Below are 19,402 nucleotides of genomic sequence, written 5' to 3'. Positions count from 1 at the left end.
CTCATCAATTATGTATTGACCATCTGCTATGTGCCAAACTCTGTACTAGGTACTGGGGATTCAGCTATGACCAAACCACCTGATACTTCCTTTCCCATACATATCTTACTCCTAAAGTTCTAGGGCATGGACCGATCAAGTGGAGAAGCAAGTATGTAATATTTTTTTTTATTGATGTCATAATAGTTTATAGCATTGTGAGATCCCAGTCGTACATTATTTGTCAGTCACCATATAAATGTCCCCTTCACCCCTGTGCCCACCTCCCAACTCCCTTCCCCTTGGTAACCACCAAACTGTTCTCTCTGTCCGTGTGTCAGTTTATATTCCACATATGAGAGAGGTCAACAAGTATGTAATATTTGAGCCTCTAGTTCTGCACACAGAATCTTCCCATGAGAGGATAGTCGCTATTAACATAAATCTAACAAGCAGATACAATATGCTACCAGATGATTCTCCCATAAGTTAATATGTACATAAGCTTGGAATTTCATCTCATCAACTCTAACAAATATTATTTTTCTTCTGGCTTGAGTTTCTGTGTGAGTCAAGGATATGCTTTTTGTTTCTAATCAGGAAACACGTTTGCAAAGAAAATACCACATTTCTTATGATTTTCCTGGGCTCTAATATGTGCCAACAACATTGTGATTTGTGTTTTTTAAGAATAGTGGTATTTCTGTATTTTGAAACTCAGCTGAAATGCTCTTTCTTCTGCCTTGCCTATAAATATGCTCAGAGATTCTAAAGCAACAAATGTCGTGTCTGATGTTCTTTGTGGAATTTATCAGCGACTTTTTCCTAACTGTAGAGTTTATTGCTTAGCTCAAAGTTTCTCCCCTAAAACTATCATGTCTCTGGTGCCACAGTTCTGGAATTTTAAAGAACCTAGCCAACACAAATCCATTCTTAAGGCAGTAGATTTGTTGGTGTACTTGTAACAACTTAGATCATTAATGCAACAAGCAGATACAATGTTATCAGATGAGTCTCTCCAAAGTAAATAAGTACACAGACGGGATTTCTTTGTAGCACAAATATGACACCTCCAGGTTACCCACCCTATTCCCTTGAGCTTCATAAGGAGTTAATGATGATCCACTGGGCATTATGCTTCAATGAATAAAAATCCCACATCTTTATGGAGTTGGATTCTTTTGCTTAGAATTTTTAAAAAATTCAGTGGTTGTGGTATGAAATGTATCATTTCTATGAATGATTTTTAGTTAACGTAATTATCTTCAAAAAACAGAAGAATTAAGTTTAGTTAGCTGATCCTCAAAAATGCACTTGCCATTTAAGATCATTTTGTGTCTGAGTTTCATTATAATTGTGATTTATACAAATATATACATTCTGGTGTAGCAAATTATCTGAACTAGGGTTCTAACCAACTTTAATATTTTTTAAAAAAATAAGGTAATACAAAATATTTAATAACTTAAAATTTACATAAGTTCCTGAGTTAAGAAAATCTCAAAAGTGATACTTGCCTTTTCATTTTTTATGAGTGTAATTTGCAAAGCAGAAAGTTTTAATTTTGATCAAGTCAAATTTATCCATTTTAATTTTATAGTGTTTTTTGTGTCCTAAGAAATCTTTACCTACCCCAAGGTCATGAAGACGTTCTCTATTTCGTTCATTGATCTGTGTCTGTCTCTCAGTCAATACCAAACTGACTTGATTACTGTAGTTACATAGTAGGCCTTAATATCAGGTAAAGTGATACTTCCACTTTATTCTTCTCTTTCAAGATTGTTTTAACTATTCTAGGGCCTCTGCTTTTCCATATAAATTTTAAAATAAGCTTATCTTTGTCTCCAAAAAACCTTACGCTAGATTTTGATAAGAATTGCATTCAATCTGTAGATCAATTTGGAGAGAATTGACATCTTTGCCATGTTGAGTCTTCCAGTGCATAAACACAGTATGTCTCTCCAATGATTTAAGTATTCTTTTATTTCTTTCATCAGCATTTAATAATTTACAGCACGTAGATCCTTAAATGTTTTGTCACGTTTATACCCAAGTATTTCCCTTTCTTTGTGTAATTATAAATATTATATTTTTAAATTTCAATTTCTATGTGTTCATTGTTAATATATAGAAATGTGATTGATTTTTGTATTTAGATCTTATGTGCGTGTAACCTTGCTGAACTTGTTTAAGAATCTAGGACTATTTTTTGTAGATTCCTTGGCATTTTCTATTAGACAATCATGTCATGCTGTCTGAAAGTAGGAATAGTTTTATTTCTTCCCTTCCAATCTGTATGCCTTTTATTTCTTTTTCTTGCCTTGTTACCTTATTAGAACTTCCAGTGCTGTGTTGACTAAGGTAGTGAAAGTGGACCTCACTGTAGAGTGTGGTCTTAGCAATAGGTTTTATAGATTCTGCTTATCAAATTGAGAAAAATCCCGTCTGTCCCTACTTTACTGAGAGTTTTTATCATGAATGGATGTCGTATTTTGTCAAATGCTTTTTCTGAATCCATTGATATCATGCAAATTTTTCTTCGTTAACATGTTGATATGGTGGATGACATCGATTTTCAAATATTGAACCAGCCTTACATACCCAGAATAACTCCCACTTGATCATGGTGTATAGTTCTTTTTATACATTTCTGTATTTAACTTGTTAATATTTTGTTGAGGCTTTTTGTATCTATGTTCATGAGAGATATTGGTCTGTAGTTTTCTGGGTTTGTCCTCTTTGTCTGGCTTTAGAGTCAGAGTTATACTGACCTGCTAAAATGAGTTGGGAAGTGTTCCTCCTCTTCTATTTTTCTGAGATAGATTGTGTAAAAATTCCTCTTAGTTTTTCTTTAAATGTTTGACAGAATTCTCCAGTGAAACCATCTGGACCTGGAAATTTCTTTTCTTTTTTTTAATTACAAATTCAATTTCTTTAATAGTTACAGGACTATTCAGGTTCGCTGTTTCATCTTGGTTGAGTTTTGGTAGTTTGTAGTTTTCAAGGAATTCATCTATTTCTTCTCAGTTTCCAAATTTATGAGTGTGAAGTTGTTCATAGTATTCCCTTATATCTTTTTAATGGCTGCAGGATCTGTAGTGATAGCACCTGTTTCGTTTCTTATGTGAATTTTTCTTCTCTCTTTTTATTTTTGTCAGTCTTGCTAAAGATTTATCAATTTTATTGATCTTCTTAATCCTAGTGAAGTTTTCAATTTCATTGGTTTCTCCTCTTTATTATTTCCTTCCTTCTGCTTGTTTTGGATTTATTTTGCTTTTTTTTTTTTTTAGGTTTTTAGGGTAGAAGATTATTAATTTGAGACCTGTCCTCTTTTTTAACATAACATTTAGTGCTATAAATTTCTCTCTCAGCACTGCCTTACTATGTCTCAAAATTTTTGATATATTGTATTTTCATTTTCATTCAGTTCATGTAAGTTTTTTATATCTTTTGAGACTGCCTCTTTAACCCTTGAGAAAGTAGTCATTTGAACCATGGGTCAAAGAAGGTCAAAGAACTGTGTTGTTTAATCTCCATGTTTGGAGATTTTCCTGTTGTCTTTCTGTTATTGATTTCTAGTTTGATTTCATTATGGACAGAGAACATGCTTTATGATTTTTACTTACTTTAGACTTAAATTGCTCTTCATTCTCTAACTTCCTGGTGGAAGGTTATGAATTTTAGAGCTTTCTTCCTTTCTGATACATGTGTGTAATGCTGTCAATTTCCCTGTAGTACTGCTTTTGCTCAGTACTCATAATTTTTTAATCAGTTGTATTTCATTTTCATTCAGTTCAAAATATTTTAGTTTCTCTGGACACCTAGTCTTTCATCTATGTGTTACTTAGAATTTAATTGTTTAATTTCCAAATATTTGGGAATTTTCCAGCTATCTATTATTGATTTCTAGTTTAATTCCATTGTGGTCTGAGAACAGAGTTTGTATGATTTCTCTTCCTTTAAACATTTATGGTGTGGTTTTATGTCCCAGAATGTGTTCCTTCTTGATGACTATTACACATGAGCTTGAGAAGAATGTGTATTTTTCTGTTGTTGGACGGAGTATCTATAAATTTCAATTAGGTCCAGTTGATTAATGATGTTGTTGAGTTCAACTGTATTGTGTCTGCTTTTCTTCTTTCTTGATCTATTAATTACTTAAGGGGATGTTGAAGTCTCCAACTCTACTAGTGGGTTTGTCTGTTTCTCCTTGTGCTTCTATCATTGTTTGCCTCATGTGTTTTGACACTGTTATTAGGTTCATACGCATCTCACAGTGTTATGTCTTCTTGGAGAATTTGGCCCCTTTATTATTATGTAATGCCCCTCTTTATGTCTGATCATTTTCCTTGTCCTGAAGTCTGCTTTATATGAAATTGATATAGCTATTCCATCTTTCTTTTGATTAGTGTTAACATGGTATATCTTTCCCCATCCCTTAACTTTTAACCTGTCTGCATCTATATGTTTAAAGTGGGTTTCTTGGGCCGGCCCCATGGCTTAGTGGTTAAGTGCACACGCTCCGCTACTGGCGGCCCGGGTTTGGATCCCGGGCGTGCACCGACGCACCGCTTCGGCCATGCTGAGGCCGCCTCCCACATACAGCAACTAGAAGGACGTGCAACTATGACATACAACTATCTACTGGGGCTTTGGGGAGAAAAGAAAAAAAAAAGGAGGAGGATTGGCAATAGATGTTAGCTCAGAGCCGGTCTTCCTCAGCAAAAAGAGGAGGATTAGCACGGATGTTAGCTTAGGGCTGATCTTCCTCACAAAAACAATAAAATAAAATAAAGTGGGTTTCTTGTATACAACATATAGTTGGATCTTGTTTTTTCATCCACTCTGACAATCTCTGTCTTTTAATTGGTATGTTTAGACCATTCACATTTAAAGTGATTATTGATTTAGTTGGATTAATATGTACTGTGTTTGTAACTTTCTATTTTTCATATGTGTTCTTTGTTTGTATTTTTAATTTGTTTCTTTTCCCTCCTCTTTTTCTGCCTTCTCTGGTTTTAATTGAGCATTTTATGTTATTCTGTTTTATCTCCTCTTTTAGCATATCGATTATTCTTCTTTTTTAAAAAGTTGTAGTCATAGAATTTGCAATATACTTTTTTAACTAATCTAAATCCATCTTCAAATGACACTATACTGCTCCCTGTGGAGTACAGGTACTTTGTAACAGAATAGTCCTAATTCCTCCCTCCCATCCCTTATGACATTGCTGTCATTCATTTCACTCTCCATCTGTTGTAATCATATAATACATTGTTACCCTTATTACTTTAAATGAGATATATTTTAGATTGATTGAAAATTAGAAAAATACAAGATTTTATTTTACCTTTATTTATTCCTTCTCTGACAACCTTCCTATTTTTTTATTTAGATCTGATTTTCTGACCTATATCATTTTCCTTTTCCCTAAAGAACTCCTTTCAATCTTTCTTGCAGGGCAAGTTTGCTGGCAATGAATTCTCTTAGTTCTCAGTTTGTCTGAAAAAGTCTTTATACTCCTTTACTTTTGAAAGATAATTTCACTGGATGGAGAATTCTAGGTTATGATTTTTTTTTCTTTGAGCACACTAAATATTTCACTCTACTCTCTTCTTGCTTGCATGGTTTCTAATAAGAAGTCTACTGTAATTCTTATACTTTTTCCTCTATAGGTAAGGTTTTTCTTCCTCTGGCTTTTTTCAAGATTTTCTTTTTCTTTGGTTTTCTCCAGTTTGAATGTGATATTCCTATGTGTAGTTTTTAATTTCTGTTTTTATTTTTGATATTTCTCCTACTTGGTGTTGTTAAGCTTTTGGATCTATCATTAATTTTGTAAAATTCTTAACCATTATCACTTCAAATATTTCTTCTCCTTTCTCTCTTTCTTCTTCTGATATTCTAATTATGAATATGTTTCACCTTTAGAAATTGTTTCACAGATCTTGAGTTTCCTGTTTTATTATTTTTTTAATTCCCTGTTTGATAATTCTAACATCTGTGTCATATCTGAGTCTGGTTCTAAGGTTTTCTCTCTCTTCTCAGCATGTGCTTTTTTCTGCCGTTTGGCATGTCCTCTAATTTTTGGTTGAAAGTCACACATGTTGTATTGGGTAATAAGAACTGAGGTAAATAGGCATTTAGTGTGAGATTTTATGTTAATCTGGCTAGGAGTTGGGCTGTGTTTAATGTTTGCTGTAGTTGTAGGTACCAGACACTTCAAATTCAAATTCAGATTCCTTTAATGTCCTTATTTTTTTCTGCTCACTTGACTTTGGGCTTCCCTGTGTACTCCTCAGAGAGTCTGCATCTTGCAGTTGTTTTATCTACACTCTTCTGTTCTTATGCTGGAGCCCAGTTACTCTGGTGGTAAGGTGTGAGGGAGGGAAGTGTTCTGAAATTTTATGATTATATCTCAGTATTTTAGTAGGCCTGTATGTCTGGGCTGTGACCTTCACAAGTCTTTCTTGTGTCACATAGCTTGCTTTCCCCTCTTAGGTGAGATGGGCAGGCTAGAAGGAGCTGGAGTAGGAAGAATGCCCTTCTCCAGCTAAGAAAAGGCTCTGGTAAACTCTTTTCCTCTGGAGATCAGTCCTTTGTTATGAAGCATGCTGTGACATGTCGCACAATAACTACTCTTTCTCTCCTCCTGACTGAGCTGCAATGGGATCTTTTTTTGGATTTTCACCATGTCCCTCTGTGTGGGGCCATGCTAAGATTGCAGCCCCAGAGCTATCTCACTCTAAGGCTAATCCACACTCAGCCTCCAGCAATTCTAGCATCTTCTGTCGAGGTAAGCAAATCTCAGCTGTGACTCTCCGGATTCACCTGTCTCTCCAGATTTTGAGGTTGCAGTTTGCCCTACAATCTCAGTTCTCTGGTGGGTGGAAAAAAAGTTGTTGATTTTCAATTTGTTCAGCTTGTTCTTATTATAAGAAAAGGAGTGACAACTTCTAGGCTTATTATATGTCAGAGATGAAATTGGACATGTCCTCTGTTTAATTTCAGTTCTTTCAAATTTGTTGAGGTTTATTTTATGGCCCAAGATATAGTCTTTCTTGGTGAATGTTCCATGGGCATTTGAAAAAAAAATGTATTCTGCTGTTGTTGGGTGGAGTGTTCTGTGTGTGTCAGTTAGATTCTTTAGTTCATTGAGTTGTTTACTTCTTTTATACCTTTACTGATTTTCTGTGCAGTGGTTCTATCAGTTGCTAAGAGTGGGATGTTGAAGTCCCCACTCTAATTGTGGATTTATCTATTTCTCCTTTCAGCACTATTATTTTTTTAACAGCTTTATTGAGTTAATTCACATATCATACAATACACTCGTTTAAAGTATACAATTCAGTGGTTTTTACTATATTCACAGATATGTGCAACCATCACCATGTCAATTTTAGAACATTTTTCTCACCCTAAAAGAAACCTTGTGCCCTTTAGCTGTCACCTCTCTATTCCCCCATACTTACCCCTATGCAACTACTTATTTACTTTCTGTCTCTATAGATTTCTCTGTCCCAGTCCTTTGGCTAAGGGGAACAGGCTTTTCTTGGAGATTTTTTTTGTCTGTGCCTGTTGATGGTTCTGGGTTGGAGGCTTCTGCAGCATCCTATCTGAGATATGTGGGAAGCAATAAGGAAACCTAGGGAACTTAACCACTGCTGTGTTGCTCCTCAAGTCCCAATGTCCCTAGGCTGTTCACCTTCATTCTGTGTTTCAGAATCTTCCTATGCTTGTTTGTGGTGTTATGACCAGGGTATTTTAGTTGTAAGAGGAAGGACCTGGGAGGAATGGGGCTACTCCGTCTTAGCAGAACAGAAAGTCCCCACCCAAATATATTTTGCCTGCAAAATTCAGCTAGATTTCTCTATCACCTCTAGTAGGCTTATGTCATATTAAGTATCAAGTGTGCTTGGTACTTCCAGTTTGTATTCCCTCACCAATACGTATTTTAATGTCTTAGTGAGGGGAATGTCTTCCTGACCCGCCCGAGGTTTTCAGGAGGTGGCTGAGCAGGTTGCACCACATTGGATCCACTTCAATGTTTCCATTTCTCTAAGCTTTTGATCTCCTCTAGCCTATGCAGTGGGGTCTAGCATCTGTGTCTGGTTGACTGTAGGCCTCTATGAGTCAAGACTTCTGTTAACCATTACAGGTGCTTGAGCTAACACATTAAATCCTATCAGGCGTATGTGAAGCACCCTTGTTGGCCTGATCCAACCTTAGATTTATTCTCACTGGCTCATGTACTTAGAATCCATTTCCATGCTTGCTCTCCAGGTTCCTGCTAATAAAATTTGGAAAGATCCTACAACTTCTTCATATACGTTATCTTTCCCAGGAGCAGCCCTTGCAATTATCTCTCTGGATCAAGCTGGGATCTTAGTCTTTTATGGCCCTAGAGGCAGTGAGTATTGTTAGTGGTGGATACTGAAGAGACTAGGCATTTTGTTTTTAGGTAACCACTCTAGATAAAGTAAGTGAAATATTTTTATGTAGGGAATGCTAGTTTTCTTAGAAGGTAAGAAGAACTGTTTCTGATGTGAAGAAATGTTTAGAGATATTAGAGGTTCAAGGTTCTTAGCTTTGTGTCTACACAAAGGTTTCTATCTCAAATCTCAAATTCCCGCTCCTTCCCAACCAGCAGCCTTTACCTTAGCATAAGAGACTAAGCATGAATATACCTTTACCTGGTATGTGATTCTGCAGCCCGTACATTCAGGCCTCAGGCATGAATGAGCTACATAGAATAAGCTTCATAAAATAAGAATTCCTTTAAGGCCACCATAGAAACTTGCTGATTCTTTACCTGTGCCTTGACTTGAGAGTTCAAGGCACTAAGCTTTTCTCTTTTGGGGATGTGGAGGATCTCTTTAGTGGTCAGAAGACCATCTCACTCCACAATCTTTGAATTCACCATGATGCCCAGCAATCAAGTGCCACAGCCACTTGGTCTCCCAGCGCCTTACCCTCATTGGCGGTCTATTTAAGTGATACTTCTAGTAATCATGATGCCACGCATACTACTGATTAGCAGTGTCTTATTTTTCCCTAGCAAGGATACCGCTCATGCACTCACCAACCCAATCCCAGCAGTAGTCTGATGGACTGTTTCCTTAAGCCCCTCCTTGTAACACATACTAAAACAGTCACATATAACTGGGATTTTGAAAACACATATAAGCTGAGATTTTGAAGAGAAATTAATGGAGAGGGACTATTCACAGAAGTTTAGGCAGGGCTCAGAGCACCCACAAGGCTGATAAAGCACCTGGGAATTTACAGCAGTAGGAAGCTTTGTCATCCTTGATCCTTAGGCCTGAAGGACAAAAGGGGATCTGGGGGCTGCTGAGAACTAGAGCTGTCAGAGAGGGCTGCCCATAGGAGCTCTAGTCAGAGAGATAGAGATGAAGTGGGATAGAAATACTCATCCTTTCCATAAAAGCAATGAGAAAACTGGCAAAAATTGTCAGAATCAAATTTTTCAGAACTCTGGAAATTAACAAAAGGCTTACAGCAATCTGGAGTGCATTTATCCGAGAAAAGTGGCTGAATCTCAGTAAGAATAGAGACCTTTGTGAAATTTTAACTTATTATAGTCCCATCTTCTAGTCGTAACCTTGAAAACCAAGAATCTGCAATCACAGTTAACACCAGCAGCCTGGCAGCAACTGGAAAGGGGTAGAAGAGAGTGGGAGCATCTTCGAAGGCCCATTGCCAGAGCACTGTCATTATTTGTCCTGTTTGGTGGTTCACTAAAAGACCCCACTTGCAAGCCTGTCTTTATTTGACCTCAGTCAGAGCTCACCAATGCAAAAAGCCTCTTCTCTGAGGGTGTTCGTCAAAAATTTTCAAAACGGTTACAGATAATTGCTTAACTTCACAGGTGCCTGAGGCACTGGATAACTGTTGGGGCAAACAATTGACTGATCATAAAGCTGAAAAGGAAAATTAGGATAATGAGGTTTCCATAGGGGTTCTGAAAAGTACTAACGTATTCCTGGGAGTCTGTAAGGCCACATGCATGCATAGGGATGTGAGCCTGCTCAGAAAAGACCCAAGAAGGCCCTGAGCTCTCACCTCTGGTTGATTCTGAGGCTCTGTGCAAGCAGGAAGTGAAGGCTAAGGCAGAGCTGTCAGCTGCCTGGGTGAGTGTTGAAAAGTGTTACTGGAGCATAGTGAGAACTGAAGCCATACAGAATGGGCCACCCATGGGAGCTTTACCCTCCCATTATCCAGACCTACTTGGAAGCCAGTTGGTAAGGGAATCCAGGATTGGTCCAAATCTAAGATGAGAGGACTCATAGAGGTAGTTCTAGCTCTTGCCTTGAGGTCATTTATCAATCAAGATGAAATGGGGGCACAGCTTCTTTTGGAGGATTGTCAGGGACCAGGGAAAAATAATAAAGGCCCACAAGGTAACAAAATGATTAGTTGTTACTAGATACTTGGTGGGGGGTGGAGGGATTGGCTACAGATGGATACAGGGAAGTTTTTAGGATAAGGGAAATATTTATATCTAAATTGTGGTGTTAGTTAAATAATTGTATATTTTTCAAAACTCATTCAACTGTATACTTAAAACGGGTGAATTTTATTATATGTTTATATGTAAATATACCTCAATTAACTAGACTTTAAAAAAAAAAAAAGAAGAAAAGAAATATGCAACTTTTCTCTCTTCCTGCCCTTTACCTTCTTGCTATGCCTCCCACTAGCGTAATCCAGCCAGAAACCAACAATCAGGCAGCTTTGGGGTAGGGTCTGCAGAGGTCACCTCCCTGGGCTACAGAGAAAGGCAAAGACTGGACTAAGGGGTGGGGAAGTAGGAAACAGTCGGCACAGGCGGTCTTATGAAAACAGCAGTAGACGATTCTCTCCTCACCAGAGGATAGCACTTCTGGTGGGAAAACAAGCCATCTAACAGCTGGAGCTGTCCAGAATGGGTCACGGGGCTCTGACTCGCTGTGGAAAGGTGCCAAACAGGAATCTGAGATGGCATTCCTCTGCTGTGTGAGAAGATCCTCAAACTCTTACTCAGATTCCAAAATTACCTCTATAAGCAATCTGTGCAAATACATTTGTAGGATAAATTTCTTAAAAGTCTACTTTTTAAGTTTTTTGGTATATATGTGTTCTAGCTAAATTGATGATGTTTTCTGTTACATGGTTTTTATACTGTATTTCAAATTCTATCATTGCACTGTGGGTTCTAGTAAGCAGAATTCAGACCATAACGTGGAAAAATGTTATTTTTCCTTAGCTGCTAACTTAAGGATATTATGTCATCTGAAAACTGCTAATAAAATGAACACACACATACCTCACCTGATTCCAGTGCTCAATTTTAAAAGGAAATTTACATTTCTGTTGTGTACTTTGTTGACCATGCCTAATCCTTTATTTTAACAAAGAAAAAGACTGTCTCTAATGGAAGGAATCCCAAGACTTTAATCTTGAACTCACAGTGCTCTTCTCTCCCTTTTTCCCCTTCCAGGAGGACAGCTGTTAGTTTTGTGGCTTACTGCTGCTCCACCCAGTGTCTGCAGACTTTTGACCTACTGAGCTGATAAACACTCAGGAGCCTCAGGAGTATTGCCAGCTTGACACACAGTCGCCTGCATATCACACGCTGTTTGTGCGGCAGAGTGACAGGAGAGGCCAGCCTGGCTGAGCAGGCCCTTACATCCAGTCCCGTCAAAGGCGGGGGGACTGCAGAACACTCTGTAAATGTCATGATTGGGCTTCAGGGCTAAAATGCCTTCACCCTTCCTCTAAGTTGGAATATATCCTCCCCAAAATTAAGAACTCTGACTTCTGTGTTTTTCTTTTTATGTGAGTGTGTCTCATACGCGGACTATTCACTTTGATGTGCCTCCCCAAATCTAATTTAAAGCAAGTTTCAGTTCCCTGAAGAACCATAATTTGATAATATAGCCAAATTAACTTTGAACACACATACCTTCAATGATACTTCTAATCTTCTTCTCTCTCTTTCTTTCCTCAGAGAATGATTTCCCCCAGAGGGTATCCTCCATGTTTTTAAGGAATTTCAGCAAACCCCACGGCCCCTGTCGTATTGAACAGCAGGGAGGGTGCCTGAGTTGGCAGCGAAGTTAGACTCCAGGGGAGGCTCCTCAAGGGTCCTAACACACACCCCCTGGAAAGCTACAACCTTGTTTATAAGTTTTGCAACGTGTTAAGAGACTTTTGTGAGAGTCTCTTAATTTTATTTAAAAATAAAAATGCAGATTATGGAAGAATACACTCATTTTGAAAGACTGTTGACAGAAAAATAATTTTTGAAATTTTTTATTTCCTGGTAAGATTTTTTTATATGAGAAGAGTTTGAGGAATATTTGAGGCTTTAAAAAAATCTGATCTTTTTCTTCTAGATTTAAACATTTTCTGGCTAATGAGAAAAAGGGAGAAAAAAACACATCAAAATATAACCTCCAGTGTTTCTTGTTAGATGGGTTTATGATTAAATTTATATTGACTTTGAAGTATTTTTGTTACACGTGAATACCAGGCTTCAGCTACTTCTGCTACTAGTTTTTAGCAGGGTGATTCTAAGGACAACCTATGCACATGGACTTAAATACCTAGTGCATTCGATTATCTTAATTTTGACCCTAGATTTCTTATGTATTTAACAACACTGTTGTCCAGATACCACTGAGGAAATACAGGAAAAGCAGGTCCAAATTCAGCCTTGGACTTTTGCAAAAAGACCATAAATGGAAAGTCTGTGAGATTATCTCTGACAGAAGAGATGCTCTTCATGGAGGGGTCACGTGTTTGCTCTTCCTTTGAAAGGAAGGCGTTTAATGTTGCCTTACTGCCAGATGTTCTTCTGGTTGCTGTGAAGTGACTCTTTTTTAATTTTTAAAAATTTTAATTATACACAGTTTTCTCTAAGGCAGGACTTTTTAAAAGGGGAACCAAAAAGATTTACTTGGTAGGAAAATTTTCAAAAGATTTCAGACCTGTCAAAAATTTGGTTTATGGAATCTTACTAGCTACCCTAAATCTGTAATGCTAGGCCCTAACAGTGCTAGAAATCCTACATAGTTACTGACGAATGTGTGATCTTTTCACAGTCGCACCACCTGCCGCCCGGAAAGCAACTATCCACATAGAATGGTGAAGGCAGAACATTACCGTGTGTTCCAACTGTATTTCCACTGTTCTTACTTCCTCTTGTCCCTTTCATAACTTGGCCTGTTCAGCCTTAACATTTCAAAGGCTTATAGTAGAATAGGAACTGAAGATCCATATCAAAATATAGCACTTCTTTCATCCTTTGGAATAATTGAAGTTTTAGTATAACCTCTACATGTATATAAGTTGGCAGGTGAACAATGCGGCATGAAACTTCACAAATGTGATTCAGGCCTAAGTAGCTGCTGCCTGATATTTAAGTGACAGTGAATATACTGCAGCATCTTTCTCTTTCACCCTCCTCAATCATCTGTCTTAAAATGGAGCTATGAAATGTGCTTGCCTGATATTCAGGATTCTCATTGAGGTAAGGATATGTAATGCTTTTGTTTTAATTTGTTTGAAATTTTACAAAGACGCTTACAATCCAAGCATCATCTCTGTTCCTATTATAAACAATGTGTGTTGACCACCAGCAGTGAACTGGGCAGACAACTTTTGGGCACTCCCAACTCTAATCCTTGGTGCAGCACCCAGCTTAATTGATGAGAAATGGAACTTATAATTTGGCTTCCCTGGTGCTATTCATTATCAAAATTTTGTACTGGATTCACTGATGTCATTCTTAACCTTTTGATATTATAGAGGAGTGTTTTAGACTAGAGAAAATTTGCCTACATGCTGTGTATTTGAATTGTGTCCAGAGCTTTGCAGAAAATTCTGAAATTATATATGTGTTTTCTTGAGCAAGTTATACTAGGTAGAGAAATATTTCAGACAATTATAGTAATGCAAAAAAAGAGTGAGTTACTTGGAAAATATAGTCTGTTCAGGTAAGTTTACATCAATAATCTGATGTGGTTAATGGTAAATTTTTAAATTTAGGATACCCTGTTGGGCATAGGCCTTCTTATGATATAGTGTAAAAGGGGTCCGTTTTAAGTGGATTACCCTATTAGTGTTCTTCAGAATGCCTAATTGTTATCATACCAAAATCCTCAATTACATAACGTTGTGTAGATGAAATGTTGCATCTTCAATGAATAAAATATGTATTTTAAGCACACTTAAAATTTTTTTTAAATGTTCAGTACACAAAAGAGCCCTGTCTGGTGGAGCATCCACTCTGGTTAATAGAGAAGAGAGATGAGCTCCTTGGTTACCTGGCCCTCCTCTTCTGGAAAAGTGAGGTATACATTAAACACCTTTGGGTCAGTGTACTCAATGCCCACTAAAACCTTTCATGCTCAGGCTTGTCTGACTAGTTCCATGTACATCTCAATCTTCTTCCACACTTAGAATTATGAATTAAAATGTTTTCAGTCTAATAAAAAAGGCTTCAATACCAATTGGCTTATGAGGCTTTGCATGTAGTTTGCCCTAAAATATATGCTTATTTTGTACTCTCTGAGGACTTTCAAAGCCAGTTTTAAAAATTATTAATAGTAAAATTAGGTTTCTGTTTTCTGAATTGAAAAATCAGGCATTTTTATCTTTACTGAAAAAAGCTTAAACACAATACATTGCTTCAGCAGAAATCAAAACATTTTTATTCAGATGATTTATGAACATGGATTCCTAACAGGGCCAGCACTAATGCAATCTGATGTAATTAAATACTGAGAAGTAAACTTCATTTCACAGACTTGTAAACACACTCTCTTTAGGAATCTTACTTAAAAATGTATCCTTACAAAACCCTAGCTGTTTTATTATGCTTTCATTATTTTTGTGGTTTCCATCAACTCCTGCTTAGTCCTAATGAGGCTGTTCTACATTTCTCCAGGAATTTAGTGAATATCTTGTCTTCTCTTAAACAGAGGAGATTTTTATAAAGTCTATATTCTTGAAAACAGCTCTATATCTATCTAAAACTCATTCAAATCTCACTGTCCCCAGCCAGGAGGTATCTCCCTGTGTTATCAGCTAATAGATCTAAAAGTGATGCAAGTGTGTCTAGGAAAGGGATTGATCATAGCTGAGTTGACTGTTATCCTTGGTCAGGAAAAGAGATTGCTTTACAGCCTAGGATGTTCTCTTTGAAGCATGACTGTATTGTCCCTTGTACTTCAGAGACAGAAAAGTACTGGCAGCCCAGTGTGGTGGCTGGGCAGAGGATGGAGCATTTGGAGATCATTTCTATATGTAATTAAGAGACTTGCAAGGGTTGGCCAGGTTTGTTTTTTTCACTCGTCTTATAGTAGAGTGTGGATTATCCTTGCTACCTATGTTAAAGAATATCAGGTTTTGTTTCTCACAGCAATTCTGAGACTATAATAAAATCCAAGATTTTTTCTTTTTCTTTCTTTTTTATGGGGGGGGGGTGGGTGATGTGAGGAAGATTAACCCTGACCTGCCAATCCTCTTTTTGCTGAGGAAGATTGGCCCTGAGCTAACATCTGTGTTCCCCTTCCTCTATTTTATATGTGGGACACCACCACAGCATGGCTTGATAAGCAGTGCATAGGTCCACGCCCAGGATCTGAACTCACCAACCCCAGGTTGCTGAAGGGGAGTGCACGAACTTAAACACTATGCCACTAGGCTGGCCCCTCTTTTTCTTTTCTTTTTTTTTTTTTTTTTGTATAATGAAAGAATTTTCTCAAACTCTGCCTACTGAAAAATTAATGGCAACATTCATTTGGAGTGTGGACATTTTCTAAACCTCATATTGTATCCAGTTTGGTTGTTCTCTCAGCTACTGCTCTTTATATAATAGTTGAGCTTGAACCATGTGAATGCCTAGAAATATCGTTGGTGGTGACTTCATTGTTTTAACCAGATTCATTTAGTTAGGAAAAAATTAAAGGAGATTAAATATTAAAGCCAACAAAAATGGTGGAGGAGGGACCTCTGAAAATTCTCCCCTCCATAAAAGCAAGGAGAAAATTGGCAAAAATTGTCAGAATCAACTTTTTTCAGAACTCTGGAAATTAACCAAAGGCTTAGCAGCAATCCAAGGAATATTTACTCAAGAGAAATAGCTGAATCTCAGAAAGAACCATAAGCTTTGTGGCATTTCAACTAGCCCTATTTCCAGTGCCCCCTCCCCTTTCCAGCTCAGCCATATCCTTAAAAACTAACAATCCACAATCAAGGTAGAAGCAGCAGCATAGAAGCCACTGGAGGAGGCAGAATGGGGTTGGAGCTCCTTCAAAGCCTCATTCCCAGAGAATTGTCATTATTTGACTTGTCTGGTGGTTCCCTTGCAAGCCTCACTTGCAAGGCTATCTTTATTTTGCCTGATCAGAGCTTGCAAGGTGTGAAAAGCCTTTTCCACAGGGACATTTACTGAAAAAAAAATCAGACAGTGGTGGCTGCCTGAAGCAGTGGATAACCATCAGAGCAAACATCAGGCTAACCAAAAACCTAAAAGGAAAAGCTGAGGAATGAGATACTTGTAAAGGCTTTAAAAACACTCTGACATTCCTGGGAATTTAGATGGCCATGCACACGCATAGGGTTTTTTACAAGCCAAGGGTTGTACATCTGCTCAGGAAAGACCTGAGAACATCCTCAGCTCTCACCTTAGGTTGACCTTGAGGATCTGCACAAGCAGAAAGTGAAGCCTAAGGCAGAGCTGTGAACTTCCCAGCTGAATGTTGAAGGGTGTTCCAACATACACACAAAGCACTCAATAAAGACTAGGAGAGTTATTGGTTTCAAGTGTTTAAGGAAATCCCTGTCCAATCATTAGCTCACCACAAAACTACCTAAGTGAGACTTCAGTGTCCATGCATTACAAAGAATATAGACTTTACAGAATTAGTTCAGATGTCACAAAACAAACAAAAATCAGCAACTACATCATATGGAACATAATCATGCTGCCAAAAGGTAAGACAAGGAGAGAATCTTGAAAGCAGGAAGAGAAAGAACTCACAAAGGATTCTCATCAGAAATCTTGGAGGCCAGAAGGCAGTGGGATGACATACTCAAAGTGCTAAAGTAAATGACTATCAAACAAGAATTCTATATCCAGCAAAACTATCCTTCAAAAATGAAGAAGAAATTAGGACATTCCCAGATAAATAAAAACAGAATTCATCATTAACAAGTCTGCCCTACAAGGAATAATAAACAGAATCCTTCAGGCTGAAATGAAAGGACAGTAGACAGCAACTTGAATCCACACAAAGAAATAAAGAGCACTGATAAAGGTAACTACTTAGGTAAATATAAAAGACAATGTAAATGCATATTTATTCATAACTCTGATTTCCTCCTATCTGATTTAAGAGGCAACTGCATAAAAAAATTATACATCTGTGTTGATGGGCACAAAGTAAAAAAACACAAAATTTTGTGACAATAACAGTACAAAGGAAAGGGGAGGGAACAAACATGGGAACAAAATTTTTGTATACTACTGAAATTAAGCTGGTATTAATCCAAACTAGATTGTTATACATTAAGATGTTAATTATAATCCTCAGGGAAAGCATTAAGAAAATAACTAAAGAATATATAGTAAAAGATACAACAAGAGAATTAAAATGGTACACTAGAAAATGTCTACCAATACAACAGAAGGCGTGGAAGTAAAGGAGGAATAGAGGAACAAAAAGACGTCAGACATACAGAAAACAATTAGCAAAATGGCAGACTAACTCCTACCTTATTGGTAATTACATTAAATGTAAATGGATTAAACACTCCAATTGAAAGGCAGAGATGGCAGAATGGCTAAAAGTCATGGTCCAACTATATGCTGCCTACAGGAGACACATTTTAGTCAATGACACAAATAGGTTGAAAGTAAAAGGAAGGGAAAAGATATCCCATGCAAACTAACAAAAGGAGCTAGAGTAAATATAATATCAGACAAAATAGACTTTAAGGCAAAATTATTACTAGAGACAAAGACATTACATAATGATAAAAGGATCAAGAAGATATAATTATGCGCATATATGCACCTAAAAACAGAGCTCCAAAACTGATAGAATTGAAGGGAGAAATAGACAATTCAATAACAGCAGTTGAAGACTTCAATGCCTCACTTGCAGTAATGGATAGGACAACTAGACAGAAGGTCAACCAAGAAATAGAAACCTTGAACAATACCTTAAGCCAAGTAGACCTTAGAGACATTTATAGAACATTCCACCCAATGACAGCAAAATGCACATTCTTTCAAAGTTGACATGGAACATTCCCTGGGGTAAATCATGTTAAGTCATTAAACTAAGTGTTTTTATTTTCTTTTTTTCTTTTTTTTTGTGAGGAAGATCAGCCCTGAGCTAACATCCATGCCAATCCTCCTCTTTTTGCTGAGGATGACCAGCCCTGAGCTAACATCTATTGCCAATCCTCCTCCTTTTTCTCCCTTTCTCTCCCCAAAGCCCCAGTAGATAGTTGTACATCATAGTTGCACATCCTTCTAGTTGCTGTATGTGAGACGCCGCCACAGCATGGCCAGACAAGCAGTGCGTCGGTGTGCACCCGGGATCCGAACCTGAACTGCCAGCAGCGGAGCAAGCACACTTAACCGCTAAGCCACGGCGCCGGCCCCTCAACTAAGTCTTAATATTTTTAATAGGATTGAAATCATACAAAGTATGTTCTCTGACCACAATGGAATGAAATTAGAAATAAATAAAGAAATTTGGAAAATTCACAAATATGTGGAAATTAAACAATACATTCCTAAATAATAAGTCAAGGAAAAAATCACAAGGGGAATTAGAAAATTCTTTCAAATTAATGAAAAAACAACATAATCAAAATTTATGGGATATAGCTAAAGCAGTACTTAAAGGGTAATATATAGCTACAAATGCCTAAATTTAAAAAATAAAGGTCTTAAATCAATAACCTAACCTTCAACATTAAGAAACCAGAAAAAAACAGCAAACTGAACCTAAAGAAAGCAGAAAAAAGGTATAATACAGATTAGAGTCAAAATAAATGAAATAGAGGGTAGGAAAATAATAGAGAAAACTGAAACCAAAAGTTGGCTGTTGAAAATAATCAACAAAATAGAAATGCCCTTAGCTAGACCATAAAAAAAAATAGAGAAGACTCAAATTCCTAAAATCAGGAATGAAAGGTTACTACTAACCTTCCAGAAATAAAAGAATCATAAGGGTATGTGTATGCCAGCAAGTTAGAGAACCTAGATGAAATGAACAAATTTATAGAAAGATACAAACTACCAAAACTGACTCAAAAAGAAATAAAAAATAGATCTGAACAAGAGATCCAGGAATGAATATCATCAGAGGAATGAATATCTTCACTGGTGAATTCTACAAAA

General features: G+C 37.1%; 1 protein-coding gene across 5 annotated transcripts in view; it reads left to right on the top strand.

Annotated features, from left to right (window-relative positions):
- LRRC28 (leucine rich repeat containing 28) overlaps positions 1-12,189 on the top strand; it is a 154,304-nt gene extending 142,115 nt beyond the window's left edge. For 2 of the 5 annotated variants that reach the window (XM_087428871.1, XM_087428870.1), the window contains one exon: positions 11,477-12,155. In XM_087428871.1, coding sequence (XP_087284997.1) covers positions 11,477-11,549 — 73 coding nt within the window. In that variant the 3' untranslated portion in view covers positions 11,550-12,155. Of the gene's footprint in view, positions 1-11,476 lie in introns of all 5 variants that reach the window. The other 3 variants (XM_087428874.1, XM_087428873.1, XM_004431902.3) reach the window with 3 other exon arrangements.
- Positions 12,190-19,402: the final 7,213 nt, after the last annotated feature.

Source organism: Ceratotherium simum, chromosome 3 (genome assembly GCF_057802395.1).
Source record: "Ceratotherium simum simum isolate JZ-2026a chromosome 3, ASM5780239v1, whole genome shotgun sequence".
Classification (NCBI taxonomy): domain Eukaryota; kingdom Metazoa; phylum Chordata; class Mammalia; order Perissodactyla; family Rhinocerotidae; genus Ceratotherium; species Ceratotherium simum.
Note: the sequence above shows the minus strand (reverse complement) of the source record. Positions and strands in the feature narration are given on the sequence as shown.